Source organism: Danio aesculapii, chromosome 19 (genome assembly GCF_903798145.1).
Source record: "Danio aesculapii chromosome 19, fDanAes4.1, whole genome shotgun sequence".
Taxonomy (NCBI): domain Eukaryota; kingdom Metazoa; phylum Chordata; class Actinopteri; order Cypriniformes; family Danionidae; genus Danio; species Danio aesculapii.
The window spans coordinates 40099509-40117044 of NC_079453.1; the positions used below are offsets into that span (position 1 = coordinate 40099509).

At 37.5% G+C, this 17536-nt stretch overlaps 1 protein-coding gene across 1 annotated transcript in view; it reads right to left on the reverse strand.

The window, feature by feature from the left end:
* col16a1 (collagen, type XVI, alpha 1) overlaps positions 1–17536 on the reverse strand; it is a 149544-nt gene that overhangs the window by 119608 nt on the left and 12400 nt on the right. Inside the window, 2 exon segments of the mRNA XM_056479385.1 lie at positions 3177–3294; positions 4895–4963. Of these exon segments, the coding sequence (XP_056335360.1) occupies positions 3177–3294; positions 4895–4963 (187 nt within the window).

Below are 17536 nucleotides of genomic sequence, written 5' to 3' on the forward strand. Positions count from 1 at the left end.
CTTTTGAACCTATTATTTGTTTTCAGGTGTATTTTATTTTTTGGCAGATCGCAAAGATAAGTTTCATAATTTATGACCGTAATATTACACTGATCTGCGTGGTTTTCTTTATTGGAGCTTTTGTTTTAAAGAAGACAAAAATAAATATATACATATAAATAACCACTTAGATTATTAAAATAAATAGCTAAAACATAGAATTATATCCGAATTTGCATCCTATTTTAAATAAAAAGAAAATCAATAGTTGTTTTGCCTGAGATAAACATTGGAAAGTTAGATTTGCTTGTATAACACAAAGTTACCTAACAATGTGTGTGTGTGTTGGTGCGTTTGTGGATGTAAAGAAATACAGTATACACTGTAGATTGAGGACAGTACAAAAAAGTCTGAAAAGGTTACATAGTGTGAGCGCTTCAGTATTACTCGTCTGACCTATTTGGCTCAAACACTCAAGCTCTCTTTTCTGTTAAGTCTACATGAGAAAAGTATAACAGGAAATTCTAATAAGGAATTTGATGTGTAGTCTAAACCAATACATCTCATCCCGACATTCAGATCCAGAGCAAACTGGGAAAATTTAGCACCCTTTAGCTTATATCATTGTCATTTTTCATCTACGCTCAGCTCAGTAAAAGCACTGTCATAAAATGGATTGTTACTGTGGCTCGAGGTCTCACCGAAAGCACTTAAAGTTATTGTTAATAAAAAATTTAACAGCATTTCTGTGTAAAATCACAACACAGCGAGCAATCCGTTGAAATGTTTATTTGGAGTGAGATGGACATAATAAAAAGAGGAAGTCAAAATCTCTGACACCATTGTGATTGTTTCGTGATTCTAGTGTAAATGCTAGACCGAATAAGAGTCAACGGCCAAGAATTCAAGGCTTGTACTGACCTGCTGGTATACATTGGTAGTTCTGCAATTATATGTTATTGTAGAATGAATTGTTTTGCATTTAGATGCAGGGTGAACAGACTCCACATTTTGAAAGTAAAAATGTAGTTATTTTTATATACAACCATAAAATTTCATATATAATAACAAAAATGTATTTCTCTGAGGGTAAGTGGATACTAAGGGTGTTTTCAGACCTGTAGACTAATTGCTTTGTCCCATACATACATTTCAAACATGCCAGAAACTGTGAATATTGGTTTCATGTCTAATACTAAAAGCATGTACATGCACATGTATGGCAAAACTACTGAACGCACCAATAGTGATATTGGTATTGGTCTGACACTCATGTACAGATATACGTATGTCAAAAACTAGGGATGCACAGATACAATACTGGTCTCAGGTCTGTCACTGCACTCATTTACTTGTATGCTAAGAACTAGGGATGCACCAATACTGACATTGGTATCGGTATCAATTTCTGATACTGCACTCAAGTACTTTTATGTTAAAAACTGGTAATCCATCGATACCGATACTGCTATCACGTCTGATACTGCGCTCATTTACTTGCATGCTCATGTAAACATAATAGTTTGCCAAAACTAGGGATGCACTAATACCAATATTGGAAATTTAGCTCTCATATACACATACGTGAATGCCAAAAACTATGAATGCACCAAAACTGATATTGATATCACGACTGATTCTGCCCTCAATTACTTGCATGTCAAAACCTAGGAATGCACCAATACCAATTTCGATATCACTCGCTCATGTAAACCTACTTGTTTGCAAAAACTAGGAATACACTAATACCGATACTGGAATTCTGCTCTCATCTACACATCCTTGCATGGCAAAAACTATGAACGCACCAAAACCGATATTGTCATGCCTGATACTGCGCTCATTTACTTGCATGTGGAAATTCTAGAGATGCACCAATACCGATATCGGTATGCCATGCTCATGTAAATATAATAGTTTGCTGAAACTAGGGATGCACCAAAACCGATATCGATATCACATCTGATACTGCGCTCATTTACTTGCATGTCAAAAACTAGGGATGTACCAATACCGATATCCCATGCTCATGTAAACATATTTGTTTGGAAAAACTATGAATACACTTATACCGATATTGGAATTCAGCTCTCATATACATAAACTTGAATGGCAAAAAACTAGGGATGCGCCAAAACCAATTTTGCTGTCATGTCTGATCCTGCGCTCATTTACTTGTATATAATAAACTAGGGATGCACCAATACCAATATCAGTATCCCATGCTCATGTAAACATACTTGTTTGCAAAAGCCATGAGAACACTAATGCCGATATTGGAATTACACTCTCATGTACACAAACTTGAATGACAAAAATTATGGATACACCAAAACCGATATTGATATCGCATCTGAGACTGTGCTCATTTACTTGCATGTCAAATACTAGGGATGCACCAATACCGATATCCCGCACTCATGTAAACATACTTGTTTGCAAAAACTATGAATACACTAATACTGATATTGGAATTCATATACACAAACTTGAATGGCAGCAACTAGGGATGCACCAAAACCGATATTTATATCCTGCACTTATGTACACATGATTGTATGTCAAAATCTAGGAATGCACTGATATGATACTGGTATTGGGTCTGATTCTACACTCATTTACGTGTACGCTAAGAAATAGAGGTACACCATTATCGATAATGGTATCAGTATCAGGTCTGATACTGCACTCATCTACTTGTATGTTAAAAAACTAGCAATGCACCCATACCCATACAAGTATGCTGAGCTCATTTACGGATATAGGTACAGACGAATGCTAAAAAGTAGGGATGACCCAATACCGATATTCTGCACTTGTGTACATATACTTTTATGCCCAAAAGTAGAGGTATTATTGAATATTGGTATCAGTATCAGTTCTGATTCTGTGCTGATGTACATATAATTGTGTGTCAAAATGCACTGATGCCGATATTTGTATCTGTATCGGGTCTGAAACCGTACACATGTATGCTTTTGGCAAAAATTGGCTATGCACTGATACCGATATCTAGGTGATACTGTGCTTATGTACTCAAATGCAAAAGTGGGTAGTACAAAGGGATGCAAAAAGTGATGTACTGATACCGATACAGGTCTGATACTGCAGATTAATGTCTCATGTTTCAAAACAAATGCTCCAAACTAATCAGGTAAAAAAACAAAAACAAAAAACAAAAATATTAAAAAACTTACTTTGTAGGTTGGATGAGTTGGGTTTTGCCTAGGCGGAGGATGACAGGACCTCTTGGGTTTCGGATTTTCTTGACCTCACTGTTCATCAGCAGAGAGAATCGGCGTGCCAGATTGAAACCTGCAGATCAGGCGATCAATCCATTTACCACCCCACAGGCTTATAAATCAGCTGGCTGCTACCTGACATGTCCTACGCCATGTATCAGCTCTGCTGTGACAGTTTCCAATTCAAAGAAGTCTAAAGATGGATTCTTAATACTGCAGCAGCTGCAGCAGTTTTCAATTCATGTAAAACCAAAGGAAGAGCCGTAATATTGTGAATATCTATATCTTCCAGCTCATAGACAGATTCTGTGCCCCGAGACTGCTTTATATGCTTAATTTAAGTGTATTAAAGTGCTGGAATGATTGCAAATGGCAGAACATTCACATAATTATGTAAAATGAACATCTTTTCGATTTCTGGATATACTGTGTTCAGAATAAGGGAATTGTGAGTACAAGATGTGTTCTTGCATTTAAAGTGAGAGTGGTGATATGGCATTTTTATTAAGCAACAAATCTGACTTTTTTTAAGGTTTATATGGTTTACGGGCACACAAAATTGTATATTAAAATAGATATGACCTAGTTGTACTTAATTAAGGAGGTTTACAGGGACACACCTTATGTCCCTGTAATTCAAAACTTTAAAAATCATACTTAAGGTTTTTCACGTTCAAAATGTGCCACAGGTTTACTGTGAGGATTGAGTTTAGGGATAGAAATGGTGTAGAGCCAATTTTACTGTATAATATACAATACACCAATGGACTGTCCCTGTAAACCATGTATACAAGTATGTGTGTGTATGTACACTTGAAGTTAAAATTATCTTGAAAAATATCTAGTAAGATATTATGTACTGTCATCATGGCAAAGATAAAAAAAATCAACCCTTTTCAGGTTTATATGGTTTACAGGGACACAAAATTGTATACTGAAATATATATGACCTAGCTGTATTCAATTAATATGGTTTACAGGGACACGCCATATGTCCCTGTAATTCAAAACTTTAAAAATCATACTTAACAAGGTTTTTCACATTCAAAATTTGGCACAGGTTTCCTGTGAGGATTGGGTTTAGGTGGTGTAGAGCCATTTTTACAGGTTAAAATTAAAATGTGCCTATGGAGTGTCCCAGTAAACTAAGTATACAAGTATGTATGTGCATGTACAGCTGAAGTCAAAATTATTATTTTATTCTTTTTTTTTTAAACGTTTCCCAAATGATGTTTAACAGAGCAAGGATTTTTTTTCACAGTATTTCCTATAATATTTTTTTTCCTCTGGAGAAGGTCTTTCTCCATTTCAGCTAGAATAATATCAATTTTTAATGAAAAAAAACAAACATTTTAAGGTCAGTGTTATTAGACCCCTTAAGCTTTTTTTGATTGTCTACCCTAACTTGCCTAATTAATCTAGTTAAGCCTTTAAATGGCATTTTAAGCTGTATAGAAGTATCTTGAAAAACATTTAGCAAAATATTAGGTACTATCATCCTGGCCAAAATAAAAGAAATTCATTTTAAAACTGATTATGTTTAGAAATGTGTTGAAAAAAATCTTTCCTTTAAACAGAAATAGGTGGAAAAATATACAGTGGGGGTAAAAAATTTAGGAGGGCTAATAAATCTGACTTCAACTGCATGTATTTCCATTAGCGGCTGTCTTTACCTGTAATGTTGTGTCTGGCAGTTTGAGGAAACTTCCAGTCTTCTACCTGTATGGACGGGCAACTGACACCTGTAGAAACACAGAACAGCAGTCAAGTTGCAGCAGATCTCGTCCTGCCACCGGTGAAAGGTTTTTGCATAAAGCATCTTGTACAACAGATCACAAGGTGTCCTGTCAAAACTTAGTCCTGAACATGAGTTGAACGAGTTGAGGCGATCAGATTGTCTTAGGGAGACAGACAGCATCTCAAATATAAATGAAGCTAAAAATAACATTCACGTCTCTGGGGGAATCACACTACCAATCTTACTGATGGTGGCAAAGACACTGACAGGTGGTCTGACGCACTTTCAGCTGATGGACGACATATGAACAAGACCTAGCTTTCAAAAGGTTCAGCTAAGGTAGATAGTATGAATGGATTTATTCTAGGAAATATTCTACTGTTTGCACTTTATGAAGGTGTGTTATTTAAGGGGGCAGCAGTGGTGGCACAAGTTTACCAGCCATAAGTATTTTTTAAAATAATCCTGATGATTTGTGTGGATTGCCAAGAGTAGAATTTATTGTACCAGAAGTTATTTGGTACAATTGCATTTATATCAGAAGTGAACCGTACCAGAGTTCGCACAAACCACCCCAGATCCCCTCTTTCAGGCGGACTCGGGTACAGTTCATGGGTGCACATCCAAGTTCAGAAGACAACGTTCACACTAGCTAAACGTACCGTACTCTAACATCAAACGAACCTGGGTGTGGACCAAAAGTGCTAGTGTGAAAGAACCCATGCATTGTGGATTGGTAGTTGATTGTAAGTCATTGTTTGAACTATATATATATATATGACTTACAATGACTTACAATGCAACTACCAACATGAATTGGTTACTCCGCCCACAGTGAGTAACAGCAGATCAATAAACTCACTACATTTTGACAAATATTGCAGCTGTTGGACAACATAATGTACTTCCGAGGCTTTTGTAGGCAAGAATGTAGTTGTTTAGATTGCAACAATGCAGTTTATTTATAAAGATAGTGCCTATTTTCAATATTTATAATTTCAGAGATTCAGCGTGCTGGCGGCCATCAGCCTGTCATACTGAGCAAAGCAAAGACAGTTGAAGTTGTTCATCCACTATGTGACAGAGACCGCATAATAAGCCATTTGAAGAGAAAAACAGCTTAATTTCTAACTACAGTTGATCAAATCATTATTAAACTGGTTTTCGCTACTGCAGACTAGTTCAGTATAAAGAACGTTTTAGTGTTTTTTCTTATCGCAAACACAACAATAATCTGGAAGTGTTTGCTTTGCGTTGGCTTTTTCGCGTTTAATTATTGTGATCTCTCGATTGCAACAGAGAATTACTGGGAAATATCTGTAGAATGATGGCATTTCATGGCATTCAGCCTTATAATATTAAAATGTCAGCAAAATCACCAGTTTTGTCATCACTTTAGACATTACACTAGAGAATTATTCAAATACATAGCTCTAAAGTGACGTTGGTGAAGTAGCAATGGCTTCTGCTGTTCTGACGTCAGCTGCAGATGTGAATGAATGGCAGAAGAAAGTAGTTCCTCGTACAAAAGGATTTTTAGACCGTGTTTGATTTTGTCATATATATATATATATATATATATATATATATATATTTATATATATATATATATATATATATATATATATATATATATTTATATATATATATATATATATATATATATATATATATATATATATATATATATATATATATATATATATTCATTGTCTAGTCATTGTCATCATTGCCATATTCATCAACTACTGTAGTTTTTTGATTTAAAAAGTTTATATATATTATGCCGTCGAACAGTCGTATAAATGCAACTCATAGCAGTGCAATATGGCTGTATAATGTCAGTGGTGCTTGCACTTATACACTAAGGTGCTTGCATATATATATATATATATATATATATATATATATACACTTTTAAAATAAAAAACTACAGTAGTTGATGAATATGGCAATGATGACAATGACTAGACAATGATGAATAGCTTAATACCTGGCTATTATTGTGATATTGGCTGTCAATTAGTATTAGTACATATTCTGCATGATTTTATTCTACATCTCTAATCTTAACCAATAACTAAACCCAACTACTGCCTTAATTACTATTAATAAGCAGAAAATTAGGAAAATACTGAGCTGTAAAGTCTTAGTTAATGGTTTTAACTTAAAATGAAGTGACAAATTTTTTTAATGTAAAATCTGTGAACATTTTCTTTCAATAAAAAACCCATTAAACATGTTGAATGAGCATTATGATTATGCATGTCTTCCCATGTGTTTTTTATGATCAACAACAAAGCTAAAAAGTTCAGTTTAGTGCAAGACGTTTGAAAAAAAAACTTTTTTTGAAGAAGCACGTCAGAGGCGTCTGAGACGAGGAGAGTTTTTAATCAGCGTAGTTTGATTGGCTCAAAGACGCATGCATCAATCAAAGTGCATTAGTGCACTGCAGTGTAGCGAAACTCTCACTTAGATGTTTCAGAGATCAGATGAGTATGAGAAGCTCAAGCAATAACAGAGAGCAGCAGCTCAGAGTCTTGTCGGGCTCCTAGTGGCACCGGAGAGCAGCTGATGGGTTTTCCAACTCGTATTCTTCCCCTGTCAAGTTACAAAGAGCTCTTTTTAGATCTACACCACCTGAATCTCTCCACAGCTAACTCAGCACATCCAGATAGGGGGGAAATGTCTCCAACAAAAAAACTTGTCTGACAGATAAAGAATTCATTTTGAATTGTTCTCGCATTTTCGCTTTTTGAAATCAGACAGACTCTGCTAAATCCCTTTTCTTCTCCGTTCTACAAAGACCCTCAGCTTTCACACAGAGCAAAAAAGGCGGGATTAAGATGCGGAGATGTCAGGGAGGAGATAGGAAAGCTGGAGGCGGCTCTCGCTCCCGGGGCAATGATGGAAAGTTGAATGCGGGAGGAGGAGAGGTGCATTTCAAACGCACGGAGAACAGACACATCATCAAGCATTGCAGAAAGAGCTGGAGTTTGAAGTGGAGTGGGGTTTAGGGTTTCAGACGTTACGATTCAGCATTCTTTTAATTTGGAGATATGCACCTGTACAAGCCGCTTTCACTAGAGGCTGTTAGACTCTTCTGACGTTCTTGGAAATAAAAACTCCTTTACTTTTCCAAAGATATATAAATAGACATGCATTTAAAAAAAGGGTAAAAGTAAAAAAAAAAAATCACCTTCACACAAATGTGAATTATTGAAAAGGTTGTCATTATATTTTGGAGCATTAAATAACATTGATTTTGATCACGTTCACAATTCTATTCAATCATTCATTTTCTTTTCGGCTTAGTCCCTTTATTAATCTGGGGTTGCTACAGTGTAATCAACCGCCAACTTATCCAGCATGTTTTTACGCAGCGGATGCCCTTCCAGCCACAACCCATCACTGGGAAACCCATCCACACTCATTTGCACACATACATATATTATAGACAATTTAGCCTACCCAATTCACCTGTACCGCATCTCTTTGGACTGTGGGGGAAACCGGAGCATCTGGAGGAAACCCACGCAAATGCAGGGAGAACATGCAAACTCCACACAGAAACGGTAACTGACCCAGCCGAGGCTCGAACCAGTGACCTTCTTGCTGTGAGGCGACAGCACTACCTACTGTGCTATTGCATCGCCCTGTTCACAATTTTATTTAAAAGTAAAAATATACAAAATGTATAGATCATATTTTCAAAAATCCTCCACTGTAAAAAGCTGTAAATTAGCATTTGTTTTGTAAATATGTTTTTATACTGTTGGATTGCATTATGGTTTGGATTGCATATGGTTGAGCAAATTTTGATGTTAAAATTTTTTGAAAAAAGTGTCTTTTTTAATAGTTTAAAGGGCACCTAGGTTAGCCCTTAATATAAGTCTTTTGTGTCTCCAGAATGTGTCTGTAAAGTTTCAGCTCAAAACACCCATCAGATTATTTATTATACCTTTTATAAGTTTCTATTTTATACCTTTTAGCATCAGGTGGCGATTTTGTTGTATTGACCTTTAAAGCTAGTCTTCCCCGCCCACCGTTTCTATGTTTTTCAGCATGCCTTAATCTCCTCCCTCGGCTGCCTCAGACATCAGACAGACATAAAAGAAGAAGATCTCATATAACGTTTGTGAGAAATACTACAGTAAGAGCTTTACCAATGAGTATTTGATGCATTTGTTGGGGAGTTGCAACGATACGTCAGACACAATGTCATTACAAAGTTCACGCACACAGACAGCGCGCGTGTTTAGCTTGTTAGTACAGGTTACTATTCACTGTTGTATGGATTTCTGTTATGTTAATGTACAAAATAAACCTGATTTAATGTCCACAAAGCAGGATTGAAGCGTCTTCTTTTATAATTGTTCTGACACACGGCTGTGGTGATAAAGTAAAGCTGAAGTAAATTGCTGTAATTCATTACACACGTGCTCTGTTTTAAAACATTTTAAACTTACTCTTGATCACATTTGATGATGATTGATAATCCTAGCAAACTGAACAGACCTTTTATTCCCTGTCGCTTTGCGCACGTCCTGACTTGTTAATATAATTATACACATGACTACCGGGACATGTTAATACGCAGCTGTCAATCACTTCGGTTGGCGGGGGGACCGAACTCCTACGTCAACTTGCGGTCGGTCTGAAAACCGCTTAAATTGGTCCACCGTTTTTATATTGTTATATAAAAAAAAGGACTGGGAGTGTGTATATCACCCCAATATGACGGTCTATACACTACACCTACACATATGTCTGTCCAAACAGCTTGAAAAGTAGATTTTTCACCACAGGTGCCCTTTAAAGAGATCTATTGTCAGGACTGGTCCTGTAAATTCTAGTACAAAAGGTAACACTTTATTTTGATGGTCCATTTGGGTATTAGGCCCCGGTTAAACTAATATGTTTTAGTTTTAAAACGGCATTTTAGAGAGAAAACGATTCGCGTCCACACTGGCGTTTCACCCAGCGTTTCTGAACAACTCTCCGTCCACACTTTATCGCTGAAAACGTCATCACATGACCGCACACACACACTCTGGCATGCACGTTGGACTGTTCATCAAGCATCTTCCGCTGGATCTAATCTCATTATATTTGTTAAACGTGACATTTAATTCATCTTGTTGTCTGTATCTAACGACCTACTCCCCGACTTTGGTGTTTTGAATCTAACACCTGTTCTCAGGTAACGTGTTTTGGCTGAGCGCAAAGATAAGTTAATATATTAATTAATGTAACCGGGGACACTGATTCTGCACATTTGACTGATTGCTTGCATTTATTTCCTATAATGTATAAACTTATGGTATGTTTTCCTTTTATAATGGTCATTATTGATTATTAAAACTAATATTGAGCAAAAAAAAGGGTATGTTTCGTATTTTCACTGAAAATGAAAGGAGGCAGTTATGTTATAGGCTCCTTTTTGTTATAAATATGCATACAGTGAAAATGACGGTCATTTAGATATGCAGCTACACAACACCTCAACATTTTTGGTGTCTGTTAAGTTAATCTCAAAATGAAAATAAACAGTTCCTTATACCATGTTTTCATTTTATTGTTAAGAAAGTGAAACAACGTAGCCAAGGTGAGGTGAATGAGGGATGTGGACTGCGATGAAGGGGTGGAAAGAACAGTTCCAGAAACCAGTTGAAACAAAAGCAGAAAAATAAATAAAAAATAAAACAACAGGCTGAGAGCATGGTAAAATCTGAAAATGTGATAAAATTGACGAGTTTCTTTTTATAGATTAGCTTTTGAAAGCACTATCGGTTGGGTTTAGGAAAGGGGTGGGCATGTCAGTCAGTCAGTCAGTCGACAGCAAGCTGATCAGCTGAATAGTGTGTTGCTGCGCCCTCTGGTGGATTTACACAAGTAGAGTATGCATAAACAACATGCATGAGAGAAGTTTGAGATAATCAAAAAGCATACACAGCAGCCTCTAATGGATTTGCGAAGTGAAGATTATTCATAAACCAATTTAGAGAGGATCACGTGCTTATGAATGCTTGCGACTGGTCCCACAGTATCCAATTGATAATTCACCAATCAGACGATTCCTAAGCCACTACAAATACCCTAAGTTCCAAATTACAGCCATCTTCGTTTTGAAGAATCCCCCCTTCCACCCCTACTCCTCCTCCTTTCCTAGATGGGTGGCACAGTGGCCCAGTGGTTAGCACTGTTGCCTCACAGCAAGAATGTCACTGGTTCTAGTCCTTACCAAGCCAGCTGACGTTTCTGTGCAGCGTTTAGTTTAATTGACTAATCCAAAATCGGGACCATAGACATGCTCCTAGTAAGTAGTTATCTCTTAAGAGCAATCACTATCTGTTCATTAGCTACTACAGCAGGGGAGTTCTCAAGATCTACCTGAGCACAAACTCCTGCCTTGCAAATGGGAGGGAGCCCTGTGCTCAAGGACCTTATGAGCTCAGGGCTCTCTCCTTGGACAGCATGCCAATTGGCACTGTATTTGCCAATTGGTATGTATTTGGCACTCTCCAGAAATGTATATAGGGGTACATTTTCAGAATGAGCCTGGGTTGTTTAGTTTGGAGATATACACCTTCATTAGAGACTGTTAGACACTACTGAGGTACTTGGAAATATTTTAGAAACTCTTTCACCTTCCAAAATAATCATATTAAAACACATCTGTTTTAAAAAGTGTAAAAGTAAAAAGTTGGAAGACAAAACATATCACCTTGCCTGGATTCAGTCAAAGTGTCTCCTCATTAGCATTATCTTCAAGGCTCATAAATGTGAAATACCGCATGGTACTCTTGTTCAGAATCACTCCTGCGGCCTCTGCTCTATTTTGTCCCTGATTGCATATTGTGTTTGTATATTTTTAGGTCTCGGTTGGCCTGGAGAAACTCATTAAGGAGAAAGTCAATTGGGATGTGCACAGCTGGGGGTGAGAAAAAGACATCCCAGAGATCTGCCATCCACCCTGTGAAACACAAGCACGGGGTAATTGGAGGTGGATGAATGCAGGGAAAAAGGTTTTTTTGTGGGGTTAGTTTGTTAGCTCATGCAATCATGCAACACTTCTGAGCGCAGTTTCACATGGTGATGAAATGGTAAATGGTGCAATCAGAACAGAAATGCATGAGGGAAAAAGTTATAGGAGTCATAAAAATCCGAATCATGCAAAAAGCCAAGTACATATATATTTTTTAAACATGCATCAAGTAATAGCATCCGTTTTGATTTCATGTTCACTTCAAAAGCCTATTTACTTTAAAAAACAATGACTATAACAATGCTATTATGATCAGTCACATGTGAAGCAAATATCGCAGAACATTCATTCATTCATTTTCCTTCGACTTAGTAGCTTTATTCATCAGGGTCACCACAGCGGAATGAACTTATCCAGCATATGTTTTAAACAGTGGATGCCCTTCCAGCTGCAACCCAGTACTGGGAAACATCCATACATACTCAGTCACACACAAACACCAAGGGCAGTTAAGCTTATTCAATTCACGTATACCACGTTTTTGGACTGTGGGGGAAACCGGAGCACCCTCAGGACCCAGAGAACATGCAAACTGACCCAGCTGGGACTCGAACCAGCAACCTTCTTGCTGTGAGGCGACAGTGCTAACCATAACATTTTCTTAAACACAGGCTCATTGTGGATATGTACCCCTGTCTACGAATTATGTAGTCAGATGTACGTGTGGCTGCATTTCATCTTTAAAACGAAGGATGTAACTTTTACAACTTGCCCGGTGTTACCAGTTTGCCCAGTAGCTTGCGACAGAGTTCGAGTCATAAACCAGTTAGAACAAACACGACAAAAAATAAATAAATAAATAAACAACAGGTTGAAAATGTGGTGAAATCATGCAGATGCGACAGATTTTCTTTTTCTATATTGCTTTTCAAAACATTATTGGTTGGGTTTAGGGAAGGGGGTGGGTGGGTCAGTCAGCAAACTGGCCCGGTCGGCTGAAGTGTATATTGCACCCTCTGGTAGATTTACACAATAGAAGAGGACATGCAAGAGAAATTTGAGATCATCAAAAAGTAAAAAGTGTACACATCGGCCTCTGGTGGATTTGCAAAAACATTAACTGCGAGCAGACATACCTCTGGTTATGCATTTCGCTGTCCCCAGAAATGTAGATCTGAGTACATATCCGCAATGAGCCTGGGTTGCGTTTTTTCCGCTGCCAATATCATTAAAATTGGGGGATATATTTTTTTTGCCGACAGAGGCTCAGTGGTTAGCACTGCCACCTCACAGCAAGAAGGTCGCTGGTTCGAGTCCCAGCTGGCATTTCTGTGTGGAGTGGTGCTCTGGTTTCCCCCACAGTCCAAAGACATGTGCTACAGCTAAACTGAATAAACTTAATTGGCCATAGTGTTTGAGTGTGAATGAGTGTGTATGGATGTTTCCCAGTACTGGGTTGCAGCTGGAAGGGTATTCACTGAGTAAAACATATGCTGGATAAGTTGGCGGTTCATTCCGCTGTGGTGACCCCTGATGAAGAAAAGGACTAAGCCGAAGGGAAAATTATAATAATCATTATATTTATTCTTGCTGGGAACACTCCTTAATGACCACATGCTTGAATGTTTCTAAAGATGTTTAGCCTACAACTGTAGAATGGAAGCATAATCGCATTTTCAATCTGTGAAAGAATATAAGAAGAAAACAGAGGTGTTAATGTTTCGAAAGAAGTGGTTACATTCAATCAGGCTAGCTTTTTTATAATAAGAGGATAAAACAGCATTATTATATAATACAATAAAAGACTAGAAGTGTTGGCATTCCTTATCCCTGCCTCAAACCCCACAGAGACCCAGCTTGAGAAAAGCCTAACAAGCAAATGTGTAAAAAAAAGTTGAAAGAGAATAAAGTGATGATGGATGATAGAGAACAAGTCCTTACAGAGTTAAAACAAGAATTTCTGACTCTAAACAGGTACAGCTTCCCATATATCCTAACATTAGTGCCCTGGCAAACCGATGGTCAAACACTGACCAACAATTGTCACTGAGCATTGGTCAGCTTAGTTTATACAGTGTGTTGCACTCTGTCAGCAAAGAGTTGAACTCTGTTGGAGGATTTTCGGCCAGTTGAGCATGCTGAATCATGCTGTCAGTAGGAGAGAGAGAACTCTGGTTGCTGTTCAGCACAGAAAGAGAGCTGATTTAATGTCATCTTATCTAAATCTATTATCTATCTTTCAATACACAAACATACAAATTTTGACACAAGAATAAAAAAAAGTCATTAAACGTTATTAAATTTAAATGTTTTATCACATAGACAGTACCAATTAAAACCAGTGACTCGCAACTTGTAGAGATAATACATCATTTATTGGTTTTACAGAGGATATATTATGCTCATTTTTACAAGATGTATAATAAATCTCTGATGTCCCTAAGGGGTGTGTGTATGTGAAGTTTCAGCTCAAAATACCCCACAAAAGATGTTTTATAACTCCTCGAAACTGCCCCTTTTAGTGCTATTTTGGTGACTGTCGCTTTAAATTCAAATGAGATTGTGCTCCTGGCCCTCTTTTCAAAAGGGGGTGGGGTTACAAATGCCTATGCCTCAACATAGCGGCAGATTCATAAAAAAGACTAATGTCCTATGCTAATGAAGGAGAGATCATCACTAATGGGTGGGGCTTCCACCATCTGATGACATGTACAAAGTGAATGCCAATCAAAGTGTTTCTGCAGACTGTTTTCATGAAGTGTGAGTATAAAAAATAAAATTAATACATTTTACCATTAGAAGCTGGTTATATTCACAGACTGTTGCCACACAACTGTGTTTAAACCCTTTATAAAAAATTATTTTTGCATAATAGGTTGCCTTTAATATATATCAACCTCATTACCTTATCAGACAGATTAAAAATAATGATTTATCATATGATACCAATATGACCGTTGATACATACCTAAGTTGTTCCATTATGAAGGACTTCAAAACTCTTCAAACATCTTAAAAATGAGCCAACTACACTGAAAAATAATGTAATGTTTAAAAAACTGCCTTCAACGTCTCACTGCAATACTACTGTGATAGACAGTAAGGGGGAAAGATGGACATTGCCCAAATTTCCATCGCCATACTTTTGGTACTGGCCCTGGCATTCTAGAGAACAAGGCATGGCATCAGCCTTTATTCCCTGAGCCATTTTCCACAGTTCCTCATTCTTTGGGATTTTATTTTTTATACCCTGCTCTTTTTTTCATTTTAAGCATTAACAGACCTTATAAAAGTACAAGGGTTGTAAGGAAATTGTAAAATAAGGAGCAATGAGTACTTTGGTTAGATTCAAGTTTTGCTAGCTTACTCTAAATACTGCATGTTCAGCATTACAGAACACATTTATTCAAAACGATTAGCATTACTGTGTTTTTTTTTTTTCATAGCAAGGAATTTTTCACAGTATTTCCTATAATATTTTTTCTTCTGAAGAAAGTCTTATTTGTTTTATTTCAGCAAGAATAATAGCAGTTTAATTTTTTAAAACCATTTTAAGTTCAATAATATTAGCCCACTTAAGCAATATGTTTTTCAATTGTCTACTGAACATACCATTGTTATACCATGACTTGCCTAATTACCATTCCTGCAAACCTTTGCCTCCAAAATGACGGTGTGTGTTAGTCTGAATCAGGGGCGGACTGGGAAAACATTTTCCACAGGACCAAAGTTACAGGTAGTCAGGCCACATCTGATGCGATCTAGAAAGTGAAGAGCGGTGGGGGGGCAGGCCAGTGTCAGGCCGGTGCTCCCTAAGGCCAGTCCGCCCCTGGTCTGAATAACCAGGTTAGTAACTGTACTGTGGTGTTAGTAAAGGCTGATTTATTCCTCTGCGTCAAGCGTATGCTATGGCACAAGCTCTGTGATTGGTCGACCTGGATGCAGCAAGTGTTTACAAGTGTGGCGTCCCGTGAAGGTGCTCCGGATGGAGACTGTTGTTTTGTGTTTACCTTATGATTAAAGTTGTTGGACGTCTGCCGATCCCAGCTTCAAAATGAGCGAGTTTAAAACACTTGTAAAGTAAGGTAGCTTTCAGAAAAAACAAAACACCAGCGAAGAACTCAACACAGAGGAACATAAACACCTACTGCCAGCTAGCGTTTCTGAAGTGTTATTGCAGAGCAACAGAAGCAGCGAGCAGCTGCGATTGGATAGGTACTATACCACAGTTGGCAAGCCAGGATGTTACAGACTGTACCAAAACGCTGAGTATAAGGGACAGGGTGATATTACAGGAGTTTTCCGAAAGAAAAAACAAAACGGATGGTGGGAGATGGGTCTGAAATAGCGGAGACTCACGGGAAAACGGGAATGTTGGCAGGTATGCTAATTACTCTAATTAACCTAATTAGGCCTTTAAATGTCACTTTAAGCTGAATATTAGTATCTTGAAAAGTATCTAGTAAAATGGACAATGGCATAGTCGTCATAGGCGGCGGTGAATAAATTATTTCTGAATAATTAATTAATTCATAACGAATTAATTATTTGTAGCCTACCGTTTCAACTACCTGACCCGCATGGTGTTTGTTTTATCCACAACCAAATCATAAATAAATAAAGATACGTTACACACAAATAACCACCTGCCAATCACTTTTTCCGCGGGACTCTGGCATGAATAGGCAGAACGATCTGTGTCGTTATAATGGCGTCGACAAACTTGGTCGCTAAAATGGTGAACAACCAACAGGAATCAACCGAAAGTATCTGAGGCTTTCACTAAAATTACTAAGTACAAGCATGAAAGCGAAAGATTGAAGCAGTGTCTGATGCTGTGACACGATACCTGATAGATCCAAAAGACCGAAGAGTCAATAGATAGAGACAAGATTAATTAAATATAACATTTAACAACTATAATGAGACGCGTTCCAGCGGTACATCGTTGATAAACTGTCCGACGTGCACTGCTTTCTGGGGTAACTGCTGGAGCTCAGAGTTGGACGAGCGCATAGCCTACACTGCAGTGCATGACAGTGTGTATGTCTGTGTTTGCATGTGTGTGTGTGGGGGGTTACGTGATGTGCATTTTCAGAAATGTAGTGAGTGTAGATTTTAGATGGAACACCAGTGTGGTCGAGGATCGTTTTCATTCTGAAATGGCAATTTAAAGACGTATTAGTGTAAACGGGGCCTATATTTTTCGGGGTGTATTTTTCACTAGCAGGTTGCCGCTGCGACGGGGGCGGGGTGGAGGATTGCAATGCCGACTCAGCATTGTAATGTCTATCGGCGATGGATGATGGCATCGTCTATCGACCCAACCCTTCTGTCATCATGACAAAGATAACAGAAATCAGTTATTAGAAATGAGTTAATAAAACTATTATGTTTAGAAATGTGTTAAAAAAATCATTTCGTTAAACAGAATTTGAGAAAAAAAACATACAGGGGGCTAATAATTCAGGAGGGCTAATAATTCTGACTTAAAATGTATATGTTGTTCAAAACATATGACTTTATTTCATCCAAAGGATATTGTATTCAATATTTTAAACTAAAAAATGTTGATGATAGCTCTTGTTC